The sequence below is a fragment of the Sinocyclocheilus rhinocerous genome, unplaced genomic scaffold (genome assembly GCF_001515625.1).
Source record: "Sinocyclocheilus rhinocerous isolate Xijiao unplaced genomic scaffold, SAMN03320098_v1.1 scaffold138, whole genome shotgun sequence".
In the NCBI taxonomy this organism is placed as follows: domain Eukaryota; kingdom Metazoa; phylum Chordata; class Actinopteri; order Cypriniformes; family Cyprinidae; genus Sinocyclocheilus; species Sinocyclocheilus rhinocerous.
This window is the reverse complement of record NW_015635519.1, coordinates 56,710-72,871: the sequence shown is the minus strand read 5'-3', so window position 1 is coordinate 72,871 and position 16,162 is coordinate 56,710. Positions and strand designations below refer to the sequence as shown.

At 35.0% G+C, this 16,162-nt stretch overlaps 2 protein-coding genes across 2 annotated transcripts in view; one reads left to right on the top strand and one right to left on the bottom strand.

Moving 5' to 3' along the window:
- Positions 1 to 1,069: 1,069 nt before the first annotated feature.
- Positions 1,070 to 6,252, bottom strand: cyp19a1a (cytochrome P450, family 19, subfamily A, polypeptide 1a). The gene is made up of 9 exons (XM_016561289.1): positions 6,048 to 6,252; positions 5,482 to 5,632; positions 4,625 to 4,779; positions 4,210 to 4,386; positions 3,508 to 3,622; positions 3,054 to 3,165; positions 2,805 to 2,967; positions 2,314 to 2,555; positions 1,070 to 1,452 (listed from the first exon to the last, which is right to left on the bottom strand). Exons 1-9 carry the CDS (start codon positions 6,250 to 6,252, stop codon positions 1,219 to 1,221), a joined length of 1,554 nt encoding a protein of 517 aa, XP_016416775.1. The 3' UTR covers positions 1,070 to 1,218.
- A 5,240-nt stretch (positions 6,253 to 11,492) lies between these two features.
- The window catches only part of LOC107746950 (gliomedin-like), an 8,780-nt gene continuing 4,110 nt past the window's right edge, over positions 11,493 to 16,162 (top strand). The window contains exons 1-5 of the mRNA XM_016561308.1: positions 11,493 to 12,261; positions 13,048 to 13,099; positions 13,192 to 13,218; positions 13,576 to 13,674; positions 15,289 to 15,399. Of these exons, the coding sequence (XP_016416794.1) occupies positions 11,812 to 12,261; positions 13,048 to 13,099; positions 13,192 to 13,218; positions 13,576 to 13,674; positions 15,289 to 15,399 (739 nt within the window). The 5' untranslated portion in view covers positions 11,493 to 11,811. The remainder of the gene's footprint in view (positions 12,262 to 13,047; positions 13,100 to 13,191; positions 13,219 to 13,575; positions 13,675 to 15,288; positions 15,400 to 16,162) is intronic.

The window sequence follows — 16,162 nt, the reverse complement described above, 5'->3', positions numbered from 1 at the left end:
ACTGTTTATATATGCTCATGATCTATTAAGTGGTGTGTGTTCATGGTCTCTATGTGTTGGCTGACAGCTTTATGGGCCCCATATGGAAGAAATGGCCCCTGAAAGCTAATGGACCCTGAGACCCTTATGCTGCCTGCCAGCTACACACAGGAGCTGTACAAATGAGGTCTGCTGAACATCTGTTGAGTCCAACTAGTTTTAAATTCACTGAACTAATTTATAACTTGACTTAATTCTCAATCATTTAAATGAAAACAGTTGTGATGTTCAGATCATTTATTTACATGCAGTGCCCACACTGTCCTAACATGGTGTAACAGTGCCCTCTGCTGATGAAAATTACTTTATGACCGCATACACAAAATACAGACATTCTGGAAGTGTTTTATCACATAACTAAACACATACACCACACATTTGATAATTTATCAAGTAATGGAAAACTCCCTTTCCTATTAAGGCAACACAAGGACTGGTGTGTTCTAGAAGTGCAGTGTTTATTTAAATTTTTTTTTTTTTTTTTTTTTTTACAATTATCAACACGTAAATGTTACTTATATTTTATTACAAGATATAAAACATATGTCTTTCAAAAAATTTTGGAGTCTCTATTTATCATTTTTAGCTACTTTTATGCAGATTTTTTTAAACAAACAGTAAAACAATCATGAATTATGAAACAATTTGTGAATTAGCAAAATGGGCAAATGCACAAAAATATTGAAACATTGTTTAGGCTATCTAGCCTATATGTTATTTTATTTTTTTTACAAAATACTGAACTTTTTATATTTGTTTAATATGCATTTTCTATTTCTTTTTCAATTTCTTTACCGTATAAATTTGTGTATGTTTATTTTCCATAATTTTAGTGTGTTTTGCTTTTGCTTTCCACTTTAAAAAAAACAAAAAACATTTGACATTTTTGTATTTTAAAATTGGTAAAAATTACATTACTAATTTTAAATGTTAAAAATGTTATTTAAAAAAAAAAAAAAGAATTAATTAGTGTTACATCATTTAAGAATACATTTATTCACTTTTATAAACAGTTAAAAAAACACCCAGAATCCACAGAAAGCCACAATATTATAACAACAGTTACGTTTACACTGAATTACATACAAATTTAAACACAAATATCCAAAGAACTGACTACTAAAGCAGTAGATAAATACATGGTAATAATGACACAGGAGTAGATATGTTAGTGGTGAATCAGAGAGCGTTTCTGAGGATGAGCTGCACGCTGAGGCTTGAGGGCTCCTCCACCGGCTGCTGTGAAAGGTTGTTGGTTTGTGGGATGCTGTCTACAGTACAGCCCTTCACAGGACACACAGAGAAACGAGACAACAGTGTCACAAGAATAGACTTCATCATCACCATAGCAATGTGCTTCCCCACACACGACCGCGGGCCTGATCCGAACGGCTGAAAGAAACGACTCGGCACCTTGAGAGAGAGAGACAGAGAAAGGTATTACATTGTTGGTGCTGCCATACTATTTAAAACATACTATTTTGATTGATTAAATATTGACTGTATTGCCATTTTTTAAAGAAAATAATGAAAAATGAATGGTTTCTGCATTAAAATAAAATAAAATAACTATTATAAAGGATTGTGAAAATTCTTTACACTTTTGAAGGAAATTCAAATTATACTATTACAATTAGTATTAACAATAGTCACAATACTGGGTTAGTTAAATAGTAACAATAACTGTTATAACAATGTTACTTTGGTAAAAATAAATAATTTGGTAAAATAAATAAATAAAAAATAAAATTCTATAATAACCACAGTGCTTTTTTGTAAGGTTGTAAGGGAGATAAACATGATAAACAATTTGGTAGATATTATATAATTACTGTATATAAGGAGATTAATGAAACAATGCAATTATAAGTTTAAAAGTCACTGTTCATTGATTGCTGGACTATATATTTTTAAGTTTTGTATTTTAAAATAGATCAAAGGTAAATTGCGTAGGATTTAAATACAAGTGTTAAAATCATACAAAATAAAATATAAAAATTATTTAAAAAATATAATACAATTAACATGGGATCTTCCTCCAACAGTTTCAGAATCTTTTTTTTATATATAGAATCATAAAAAATATATAAAATGTATACAAAATAATAATATAAAATATATTTGAAAAATTCTCTAACAACAAAAAAAAATCTTTCTTAATTTATTAATACTGAATTTAAATATTTATTTGAGTGATGGCTAATAGTAAATGTTTATAATGGCACTGAAGACAGGAATATAAGGCAAGAAACAAATTTTATAATGAAGACTCACATTTTTCTTGAAGTTGTCCAGACTGAACTGATTCGGTTTGGGGAAGAATTCGGATCTGTGCATCCGACCCACGTTCAGTATGATGTTTGTTCCTTTCTTCACTTTGTAGCCCTCGATTACATCATCATCCTGCGCCCGGCGCATGGTGAAGTCCACGACGGGATGGAACCGAAGCGACTCGTTGATAAAACTCTCCAGAATGTGTAACCTGGACAGATGTGAGTGCCGCAGGCTCCTACCTGCTACAAAACACAATCACAACATGATGTTCAAATAACCAGAGAAACATCTGGATCAAACATACACTGACTACACTGTCAAAACTGAATAATTCTGAGTCTTTCAGTAAATGGAAAAGAGTAATGAAAAGATTCTTCAACATTTTTCTTTTTGTGTACTACAGAAGATACAGGTTGAAAATGACATACAGTAAGGATGAGGAAATAATTCCTTTAAAGTACGATGACTGAATCTTGTGTGTCTGCTCATACCTAGGACAGTGTCCATTTCCTGCAGGATCTTTAACTCCACATCTGGATTTTGTTTGAGCAACAGCAACATGAAGAACAGACTGATAGAGAGAGTGTCTGGAGCCGCGATCAACATCTCCAACACACACTGCCTGACGTTCTCAGCACTCAACTCCCCGTGGCTCTAAACACACACACACACACACACAGGTCAGTCATTTTTATTCATGTTTCAAAAGTGTGTGTGACGTTCTGGCATGTCACATTCACCTGAGCAAATATCAGCTCTGCTGTGAAGTCGAGATGGTCGAGTTTTTCTGCATGTGTCAGCTGAACTCTCTTCTCCTCGATCAGAGCTGCAATGGCATCCTGCAACGTCTGACTGAAACACACACACACACACACGCATGCACACGCACGCACACACACACACACACACACACACACGCATGCACACGCGCACACGCGCACACACACACACACACATGCATGCACACGCACACACACACACACACACAGAGCATAAAAAACACACTTTCAAAGCCTTTAAAAATGTTCACAAAAGAAAACCAATTCAGTCCTAAAAGAAGGTTTTAAAGCTCTCTGGGTTCTGCATTTGTGATAAAGTGTTCCATACAAATGATATCACTTTCATATACTATGGTATGTGCATGCATTTACAGTACTGTACATACATCTCCAAAACAACATCTCATGAACTCACGCGTCTCTCTTGTGCTTCCTGTGAAGCCAGTCCAGTCTGAAGTAAACATCAGGTTTGATTAATACTGTCTGCCAAGTGTCAAAATATTTATGAATCTTCTGAAGCAGATCATGCTCTGCAACACAGCAACAAGAAACCAGCAATTACATATAACATATAATGAGTTTTCAATGTATAGCAGATACTAAAATTGCAGAATTAACCACGAGATCACAAACAATAGAGAGAACATCTGCCATGCCCTTAAAGAGATAGCTCACCCTAAAACAAATGGACTGTTTTAACAATGTCCTTACTACGTTTCTGGGCCTTGGACATGGTATTTGCATTGCTGTCTATGCAGGGTCAGAAAGCTCTCGGATTTTATCAAAAATATCTTAAGTTGTGTTCCAAAAATGAATGAAGGTCTTACGGTTTTGGAACAACATGAGGGTGAGTAATAAATGACAGAATTTTCATTTTTGGGTGAACTATCCCTTTAAGCACATTATTAAAAATTGCATAATGCCACTATACATAGCATACAAAAATATACTACTGTTCAATTGTTTAGAATTGGTAAGATTTATTAGATAACATTTATTAGATAATTTGCTTTAGATAGCAAAACATCAAACAGATTATTAAATGTGATTTTAAGTGTCTGTATGCTCTTTTAAGATGATGTACTGTATGTTAGTCTGAGTGTTTCTTAGGACTGACCTTTGAGAGGGACTCCTAGAAACAGTCTGTTGGAAATGCCCACTACAATGCACCGCAGTAAGTTAAGGATGTCCACCTGTCCCTGAGCATCTGTCAGGTGAGACAGATCATCCAGGTGTGTGTTTGTGGAAGTGGTGCAAATCTCCAAAGTTCTCTGAAGCCCTGGACCTGTTAGAGCTGAAGTCGCCACACACACACACACACACACACACACACACACACAAATATGCTTAGCACCTCTTACTGCTACATTTTGCTATTTAAAAAAAACTGATAAAATCCCCTGAAATAAAATGATGTAAATAAATTAAAATGCTATTTGTGACACTGAGATATCAAAAGTGCTCATGCAATTTAAATCAGCCTCTTCACGGTTAATATATCATAACTTGCTTATTACTGAAAGCATGCCCACCTTTTGCATAAAAGGTGCGGACTTTCTTCCAGAGTTCCACATTTGAGTTGAATATGATGCCTTGTTCATGCATCCCAATACACTGCAGACCCAGTTTGCTCCCAAAGCGTGAGGTGTACAGAGATCTCCTCAACACATGATACACAGCAGATGACCTGTGACACACACAGCGTTAGAATGAGAAATTCATGCCACATTTGAGTTCATTTATTGTGTAAAATAAAATAATAATAACAACATAATAATAATGAAATACAAACCCACATAAGTGTAACTGAAGAGTACACTTTCATGACTGTTTCTTAACACATATAAGTACACACACACATATTTCACATATTATAGTACATTTTAAATCATTATATTGACTACCATATTAAAGAATATGCAAAGAACGTGATTGCAGTTTTAACTGTAGTGTGTTATTTGTAATAATAACAATTAAAGTTAATATATTTAACATGTACAGAACTTCACCATTACAAATATGTAATTATAAATATATTTAATGACATTCAAGTTCCACTAGAACTGACATTGAAATTTACTTTAGTTTACCATATATGCTTGGCAGTGTATTTGACAGTACATTTTGATCGTTTCAAATAGACAATAGAATTATAAAAAAATACTTACAAATATGCACTCAACTGCATTTAATATAAATTTAAACTAGAATACATTTTCATTATTTGTAAATAACATGCAGTGTATACCTGTAAACATTACATTCAGTTTGCACTAAGTAAATTCTTTTAAAGTATATTATTTCTGTAATAATACTCTTTTAAAATTATGCTAAAGTGTAAAGTCTTTTTCACAAGGAATGGTGTGTGTGTGAGAGAGAGAGAACTTACCTGCTCAAGATGAGAGTTTCCTCACCGTTGATCCAGACCCGCACAATGTCTCCGTATTTGCTGTTGTAGTAGTTGCTGGCAGTGCCGATCCCAGACCAAATGAACCGACAGTAAGAGAGAAGAGGACCCAGACCCAGGAAGAAACAAGGACCTGAATAAAACACATTGCAGCAAACAAGTAATTGACACAATGAGAATGTGACATGCAATAATGAATCTGAATCTCTTTTAAACAACATTTACATAATTATTATACATGGAGTTTTTAGGACATTAATAATGAATGTATCATGTGTGGGGCTCTTACTTTTACTGTGAACATTTAATTATCCAATTAGAATTGAAACCCTTTGTTTTCTAAATATGTTGACTACACAGTACTATCTACCAAAAATGTAGATAGCATAGTCACTAACAAAGGATAAAAAGGCAAAACACTGCATGATAGGAACTGAAAATATTCTTTCCCACAACCATCGGTTCAAAAAGAGTATTTGTAATGGATTTGATAAAGAAAATGCTGTGTTAAATAATAAAGGACAACATCTCAAATAAACCCTACCGACCTGGCACATGGTCTTTCTTTGTCCGATGTTGTTTGATGGCCAGCAGCAGGCAGAGTAACAGCAGCAGTAGTGTGGCCATGGCTCCGCACACATTGTCTTGGGCACCGTCAGTGCTATTATGGGCCCCTTGCATCAGAATGTCCAGAGCAGCTTCACCGAGATGCACCAGCTTCATTCCACAAGGCTGGAGAAGTTCACCTGCCATAAGAACGGATTGAGAATTACAGCTTCTTCAAGTCTGAAGCAGCAGTACTTTAGACACACACTTTTATATGTGAGTGATTCCATGGGATTGGATCAGGATAAATCAAAAGTCAAAATAAAAACTCAGTGTAACCTTGTGTGCTCCTCGTGTCCTTCAGCATCAGTTTCCAAAACATTGTCATGCCACGCGAACCTTCAGCTGTGCCAAACTCATCCCTGCATCATCTTTTCATTAAGACATCAAAGACTTTAGGAGATATGAGACATCTGCGGCATGACCTTCTACAGCCCCTCCTGCTCAACAAAGTTCATCAGACTTAGGCATACTAGAGGTTATTGACTTAAACCTCTAACCAGTGCAGCTTGTTGAGAAGTATTATTACTGTTACTTTTCTTAGCAAACAAACTAACAATTTTCCAAAACAAGTGGATAATAAAACAAACAAATATATCATCGTTAATGTTAAATTCTTAAATTTAGAGTAATAAGTTAGAATATTAAGACACTATAGGGCAGTCAAATGAACTACAGACATGGGACAGAATCTTTATCTTAAGTGGCATTTGGAAATATGGGTATATACAGGCTATATAATGCAGCTCAGAAGTGGCATAAATGCAATTAAAATAGCATAAATTAAAAGAGCATAAATATGAAATATATTTGAATATAGAAATAGGAAATGTTGGAAAATTAAGCAATACTTTAAATATGAAATTAAAACTGCCAGTAGGTAATGACAAGTCACTGTGAGTCCACTGAATCATTCATTCAAATGATTTGTTCAAAATGGCTGATTCTTTCAGAACAAATCAAGTGACTTTATAAATAAATGTCTCTATAAACAATGAATCACTGACTCACCTAATTCATTCAAAAATGCTGAATCATACAGGAACGCCACTGTGTCAAACGGAGATGCAAAGGTTCTGCTATATTTTGTTTGTAACTCTTTTTGTTGGCAAAATACTGAAAAAAAAAACAATATTCAGTAAATATATCTAAAATGTATGCCACTAAATATTAACTTAAACATAGCCTATTTATTTGTCTATTTATTTGTCTATTCATTCTCTTAATTCTTCATTTGTTTATTATATATCTCTGGATAAAATGCAGATATGGTATTTCAAAACCAGACAGTCTGACCTAGAACCGTATGGATGACCACCCTACCCAGAAGCTGTGTCAAATCCATTATTAATTATTATTAAATTAATTTATTTCATTATCAATTTTCTTCATGTGTTTCTTACTCAGTCTTAAAACATCAATATTAAGTATTTTATGGTTTTCACCACTCAATTTAAAACAAAAACAAATTGTTACAGTGAACACAAAAGTCATTTTGTGTCTTCAGTTTGCCCTCTTTGTGTGTGTCTATCAGATTCAGAGACATTGTGAATTCACTGAACGCCCACTTTCAGCGCTAAAGAATTTATGGAAATAAGCTGACATCTTTGAGTGCGGTCAGAGCAGATGCATGCAGCATTCTGGCATTTTCTGTGTAAAGGGAGGATCCTTAATAGTTCATGTGCCAATAGGTGAATGTGTGTGATACCCTCATTTCACACATTCGTTCTCTGACATTGAACATCTCATTACAAATACATACTGATGTAACCTTGACACATCTGCTGTATTAACTCTATTTTCACCATCTCACTTTGATTCTTAGTTATGATGTAGAAGAATTAAATGCAGGTCAATATTTTTTGGCAGCAGCTTAATGGTTAAATCCCTGAGGACTTAACTAGATAGATGTAGCTGGATTAAGGCCCAAAGGGGGTTATTTGAACCACTGCAACGATTAACTTCAGGTTGCTCCAGGGGGACGAAAGCTGTAATGTTACTGTAAGTTACAGTACCATAAATAAGAAACCATTACCAATTAACCTACATAACTGTATGGAGAAAAAAAAGTGAGTGGCCTTCACCCATGCAAAACAGGCATCGACGTGTGGCTGCTAAGGTGATTTTAGCATGTATAGTATGTTTAAGTGCTTGCTAGAGTGTTCCGAGTAAACAAATTCTGAGTTAAATATACTCATTCTCATGTTTCTGTGATATGTGATTTGTGATCTGCTATTTTTTTCCACCTAAAAGAAATATTAACAACATATTTCTGCTCATTTAATTAATCATTTATGACTGATATTTATTCATTTCATTGACTTGTGTGGTATATTGAGTTATGCGACTACATAGAGGTGTAAAGGGGAATTTTCTTGGATGTCAAAATTTCTTAATAAAGACTTTGAGTTTCTCATAAAGGAGTCGACCTTTTGAACATGCAGCAACATCACACACTACGTATTTGGAGCTGGAATGTCTTTCTCGGAAAGAAACAAGTAATCTTTAATTCATTGGAGAACAAAGTGTCCCTCTGCACATTGAAAGACACGTCACTTAAATATGTCGTCACTTCAATACGGCCTTTGTGGTCCTTGAGTTTCGCATTTCGTCAAATAAGTTGTTTGTCCCCTGTAGCAAAACTGTGGGTAGGAAGCCACAAGGAAGAGAATTGTGAGTACTGTCAACCATAAATTTATAGGCCATTTACATTTATGTTTCTTGCTGGTGCTTTCTTACAAAGACATCTAGGAAAGTGCTTATATTGTGTTTTACTGCATTTTGTGATGAATATTAATTACAAAACTCAATAAGTACAGTTTCATTTTTCATGATTATGCCATGTTTATTGTCCATCCACTGAATTACTTCAGCAGTCCATCACCAACACCTCCAACCTGGGGAAAGTGTGCATTGATCTCTGTGATGGTTGTGTGTTCAGCTCAGTGAAAGCAGTGTTAGCCGTGCGGCTGTTGAGAGTGGACGTTTGTTTCGGGTTTCTCATGAGGAGTGCCAAATCACAGATAATAACAGCAATGTTTGAGACAACGCACAGGGAGAGAAGCCAAACCACTTCCTTTTACTGAACACAGTCCAATATCCACTCAAATGACCTCTCTGAGGTTTGAGGGCCTGTTTTATAAAAATCTTGCATATATAGCCAGTATCTTTTTTTTTCACTGCTTAATAATTAATGTCACCCGTTTGGATTTTCTTGTGTAGGTTCTTGTTTTTCATATAAAATGTGATTTCTTTTAATGCCTACTTGTGTAGGCCATTCTATTGCAGGTAAATTTCGGTGTTCCACAAGGTTCCGTTTTAGGCCCTTTGTAATTAATTTTGTGCATACTCTCTTTAGGTGATATTACTAGGAAACTTGGCATTAGCTTTTATTATTATACAGATGACATACAGCTTTATATCTTCTTTTCAACATAGTGGATTGCATACTTCCTTCTAATTAATTCCAATTAAATGGGAATACAAATCTTTTTTTTTACTACATCTTTCAAAAAGTTGGACAGACTACAATCTGTCTTGATGGTACCACTGTTGACATCAGTAGAACATTTCAGAACAATGGAACCATCTAGAATTGCATGTCATTAGAACCCCCATTAAATTGGCACATTTCTTATATCTCTAACACAACTTTATTACTCTAAAGGAACATCCTCTTTATTCATGATGCTGAAAAGTTAGTTCACATTTAATGACCTGATAATTGAAATGCACTATTGGCTGTTTGTCTAGTTGCCTCCATATATATTCTGCAGGTAGATTTAGCAGGAGTATAAGCAGCTCAAAGTGTAACTAAGTTCTGTCAGCCAAATTGAATCATTTACTGGTTATGCGTTAAGTTCGATATCAGTTATATCAGCTCTTCATTGTCTGTTAGGGGAGTCGGTGAACTTGACTGACCTCATACATTTGAGATTTAAACCAGTTTAAAAATAAAGTCAATTAGTTTTTCAAGCCAGACTTCTCTACTAGTCTGGTGACTATACAGTAGCTGTACTAACTAGTAAAGCGAACATTACTTTTAACAAGCCTGTTACAATATTCTATTTCTCACAATAAAATTTTATTGATTATGTTACATTGTTTCATTTTATATAAAGTAAAATGTATTTTGTCATTTTAAGTATTCTGATGCATCATTTAATTTACTTTGAAAAAAAGCTGATTGGTTTTAACAGGTTCTAATTATGTAACACATGAGTTACCTCCAATGCTGATACTAATTACCTCAAATATAGTAAAACCTCTTTAAAGGGTTTGAGCTAATTTAATGAACAGTTGACAATCAAAGAATTATTATCATATCCTAATCATTAAAACTATTAATTGACCATTTTAGATTGTTTTAAATTAAATATAACACTCTTGGTAAAGAACCTGGCTAACCTCAAAAAAAAAAAGAGCTAAAAACAGATTTAAAGTTGATTCCAATTAATCTTACAAGCCAGACTTCTGGCAACTAGCACCTTGTTTGCCAGTGAAGTTGTACCCAACTAACTACTTAAAGAAATGACAGAAAAAAACCTGACTGAACTGATATGACCTTCACACTCCTCTCAGCATAAGCACATACTCAGTCAGTACACACTCTATTCAGCTCTGATACCTTGTTCCTTGCTTGCGTGATCACACAAACCCAACCAAGGAGCTTGTAGCTCAGCTTGTATGTTTTATTTGGCAATGACCTACATCTGCAGGGCAGAGGACCACAAAACACAACAGACTTCACATCTTCATACAGCAGTGCACCAGCATTTATCAGAGGAAATTCATCGTTTTTAATGCACAAACAATCTGGCTGTGCACCAGCAAAACTATATTCTTATTATCTTCTTTAATTATTCATTCTTCTTTAATTATCAATACTGGCAGTGCATGCCATTTCCAATTATAGCGAGTGCAGATGTATTCCACATTCATTAAATAAGCATAGAAATTGAAGACCGTCTGAATGAGAGCGAGGTGCTGCTAACTGATATCAGATCAAAACCCGAATTAAAACTACAGAAGTGGGTCATGTTGTGTGATATGGGCACTATAAGAATCACATATCAGGCCTTAAACTCCACAACCAGCCTACGTTCCCTTAAGGGTCTTGGCTCCTTAAGCTGCTGACATTTACTCACTCTGACATATGGCTATATGTTCAGATTTTGTCTATTAAAATGTTTAGTACACATTCTGGTGTTAAAAGTTGCACTACCATTGCCAAAACAGCTTTGAATTGTCTAATAAAAAACACATAACACTTCATATTTGCAGATGTTTGGAGACAGTCTTAGTAGAACTGTTTTAAGAAAGTGTTTACTGAAATCTTGCAGTGGCTCTCAGCGTGTCTAGTTTTCTTCCACATCATTGGCTGTTGGTGTCGATGTGGATTATTCTGGTCAACCCACGGTCATGCTGAAGAATGGACTCTACTGCATATAAATCAGGTGACTGCACAAGTGGGGGGTTCTTCTCCAGCGCATCAGGACGGCACAAAGCCGAGCAGCCCTCAGTCGCACACAGACTCAACTCGAAACAAGGACTTCGATTGTCTTCTCGCATGCAGAGACTGTCCTTTTTTGGGGGGAATATTCTAGACTTGTATTATTCAGCTTTACTTTTGAAAGTGTTGAATTGTAGTTAGTTGTGTTTCGTGGTTTTTGAACACTTTTTTTGAAATTCTGAATTGAAGTCAGAATGCTGGATCCACTGGCTGAGTTGAGAAGAACCGGAGGCTTTAGGCAGTGTGGTGGCCGGTTGTCCTGGCAGGTGCGTTGGATCTTGTACAGTGTGTGCGTACTGACGGTAATAAACTGTGCCGGCCTGGTTCTGCTCCTGGTTCAGCAGAGAGAGCTGTGGGCTCATCTGACTGAGGTGGAGAGGCAGATGGTGGAGATTTCTCAGAGCTCCGTGGTGGAGTTCATGACACAGGTGAACGAAGATGAGGCAGAGTATCAATACTCCAGAAACAAACGCAGCCGGCAGCATCGAGGGACACGACCCTTTGAGGAGCATGAGGGGAGTGTGGGAGAGGAAGTCTTGGGAGATTTCCAGTATCAGTATCCGCAGACGCATGGGCCGGTTTACCAGCACAAAACAGAAGAGCAGGATGGAATGATGATGATGATGACATACTCCATGGTGCCAGTAAGAAACTCATACCGACATGATTGATTTATTTATGGAGATTACACAAAAGCAAACTGTGGATAAAATGTGGAAAGTGTCAACTTTAATCTATTTCTCCCAGACTGCTTTCCCTATGTTGAGGGGAAAAAAATAAAATAATAAAAAATAAAAAAAACAAAGTCAAAACCTGATGATAGCTAAGTTAAGCTATAAAAAACTATTACATACTTAGTAGTAATGCATTTTTTGTAAGGTTCTTTATTTTATCTAGTTGTAACTGTAATATGTCTGAATCTCTTGATAGATGGAAATGTTTTTTTTAATGAAATGTTTCTTATATATTATATACTGTAAAATGATATTTTACATTTTATCATACACTGTAAGAAAACAAAAACAAAAATGAACAAACAACCAAAAAGTCTAAGTCTAAATATCTGTAGAAATACCTGTAAACTCAACATTATGTTATAAGTCTATAAGCATTATCTAACCCTAACATATAACAGAATGAAATGCAAAATTCAGAATATGGATAAAACCTGCAAAAAATCAATATGGGAAATTCCTTTACATTAACACATTACATTATTTACTTTCTAAGGGTGTAATGAAAAAAAATATATATAGATATAAGATTTGTGTGTTATCTGTAGACAATTATTCTTTTCATAAATGAAAAGTAAATGCTTTTAGCTCCTTTAAATTTGTTTTTAGTTTTGCTCCAGCAGTTACATAATTGGATTCTTCTAGAATATTCTTCAACACAGACCTGCAAAAACTTGAGTACAATATATGTTTCAGGTTAAAATTCTTCTGGACATTTGCAACAGTACTAAAGGTGTCTGTCTGACCGGTGAGTATGGGTTGTTTTTATTTTCACAACTTATTATCTCCTGAATCTGTTGTCTCCAAGTTTACAGTTTGGTTTGCTTTTGGCTTTCACAGGGCCACCAGGACCACCAGGAATTCCAGGTAGGAAATGAACTATTTTAATGTTGTTTATGGGTTATATTCTACCACAGGAAAAAAAAAAATGATATGATGATCATAATGTAAAAAAGTGTTTTTTTTTGCAGTCGTCCTTGTTATAGGTGTACTTTTTTCTGTGTAGTGAAATACAGTACGACAGTGCAAGAATTACAAGAAAAAAACTATTTAAAATATTAGCACTTTTTACTTTAGAATTTCACGTTTAATTCAATCTGTTACTTGCCATTTCTTTGTACCCAATTGTGAAATTGTCCAAGTGAAATTTATTTCTACACCAATTTTCAGTGTAGCATTTCAAATAATGTGTTACTCACATAATCGTACTTTATGGAATTCCAGGCTTGCCGGGTGTGGACGGAATGCCGGGGTATAACGGAACAGATGGAATTCCAGGGTTGCCAGGAGAGCCTGGAGCACATGGAAAACGAGGAAAAAGAGGTCAGCTACTGTATACGCAAAAGAACATGGAAAATCCATCCATCATGCACATGAATGAATATAGTCAAAAAGGTCTTCTGAAAGAAAATGATCTCCTTTCAAACCTCTTCCCGAAAATCCGGCTGCTTTCTATAGCTTTTATCATCCACTCAAGAAAATAAGAGGGGAATTTTATCCTGCTTTAGTCACAGCAGGATTCAGAGAGACTCCGAGATCTCCCACTGAATAAAGCAGAACTCATGATAACAGCTGACTGACTGCTCTGTTCTGAGAGCACAAGAGCCCACAGACATTCTAGAAGTGCCATTCAGCAAATCAATTATGTAGAAACTGAATGAAATTCTTTATACCGTGGTGGAGAAATTACTAGAAAACATTTGAATACATTTTATGATGATTCCATACTTTAAGTTCCACAAGCAAGTGATTATTTATTGGCAGTTTATGCTTCAAAATGCACCGTTTACCTGGCTAGGTAGATGTTACAAGCGGTTTAGAACCAACAACCACCCAGAACTCCCTAGCAATCAACCACACTTGCTTTAGTTCAGAAAATGTATCGATATAGGCCTTAAACTCCACAACCAGCCTACGTTCCCTTAAGGGTCTTGGCTCCTTAAGCTGCTGACATTTACTCACTCTGACATATGGCTATATGTTCAGATTTTGTCTATTAAAATGTTTAGTACACATTCTGGTGTTAAAAGTTGCACTACCATTGCCAAAACAGCTTTGAATTGTCTAATAAAAAACACATAACACTTCATATTTGCAGATGTTTGGAGACAGTCTTAGTAGAACTGTTTTAAGAAAGTGTTTACTGAAATCTTGCAGTGGCTCTCAGCGTGTCTAGTTTTCTTCCACATCATTGGCTGTTGGTGTCGATGTGGATTATGCGAAACAAGGACTTCAATTGTTTTCTCGCATCCAGAGACTGTCCTTTTTTAAAGGGGAATATTGTAGACTTTTATTACTCAGCGTACTTTTTGAACGTGTTGAATTGTTATTGGACAGGTAGGATCTAAACCATCTTAAAACCTGCCCTTGAATACCTTTATAGTTTTGTAATCGATGTATGTCATGATCTATAGTGTCGAACGCAGCACTAAGATCAAGTAAAACTAGCAATGAGATACAGCCTTGGTCTGACGCAAGAAGCAAGTCATTTGTAATTTTAACAAGTGCAGTGTCTGTGCTATGGTGGGGCCTGAAACTCTTCTGAAATTCTTCATAGAGATCATTTTTTTGCAGTAAGGAGCACAGTTGAGCAGACACAACTTTTTCTAAAATTTTAGACAATATTTTTTTATATTTACTTAAAATGTTTGTAACACTTTATTTTAAGGTGTGGTTACAAGTTACATATACTTACTATAGCAATAATAGTATATTATGAGTAGTAAAAGACGATGACATATTACAAATAACCAACCCTAAACTAAACCCTAATCTTAATCCTATAGTTTGTACATGGAGTTAATTAATATCTACTAAAATAAAGCATAACCGTAACATTTATTACATGACTGTAATAATGTAATAAATTATTCTGAATGATTTGAGAACTGTGCTGCAGGAAGTCATGAATGAATGATTTTTTGTACCTGTGTGTAGGTCCTCCAGGTGAGAAGGGTGAGCCTGGTGAGAGAGGAGAGCAAGGATATCCTGGACCCCAAGGACCCCCTGGAGAACAGGGCGAACCTTCAAATGATGTCATTGTAGAGGGTAAAGACAAATTCTGTTTTTAATAGGATATGAGGATGCTGGAATATTGTCACAGCTAAAGGGTCTTGTTAAGCAAGACTATATTGACACTGCATGGTACGTAATTGTATAATTACACTGTTAACAAGGACACCTTAAAGTAAAGTGTAACCCAATTTTATACACGTTTAAAATTTACTGTATAGTTTACTGTAACAGTGAAATAAATGGACAGACTTTAAAAGTTTTGGTAACAATTTTAGTGTCTTTTTTACACATTACCTGCACTTATTATTGTAATAACATTAAATTATGCATAATTGCATCCAACTAAACCTAAACCAAACCCTAATCCAAACTCTAAGTACATGTTAATTAATATTACGCAGTACTTAATTGTATAATTACACTGTAACAAGAAAACCATACAAAACAAGTTTGAAGCACTAATATGCATCTATCTTGGGGTAAATAAGGTACAAAAATTGTTACCAAAACTTTTAAAAGTCTGTCCATTTATTTCACTGTTACAGTAAACTACAGTAATTTTTAACATGTATAAAATTGGGTTACACTTTACTTTAAGGTGTCCTTGTTAACAGTGTAATTATACAATTACGTACTGAGTAATATTCATTAACTACATGTACTTACTATATGATTAGGGTTTGGCTTACAAGGCACAATTGTAGTGAATTGTTCAACTATATTTTAGGTTGAACTATCACTAAGAAAAGTAATAGGTAATAAAAGTAATAGGACATTTTTATTTTATATATATATA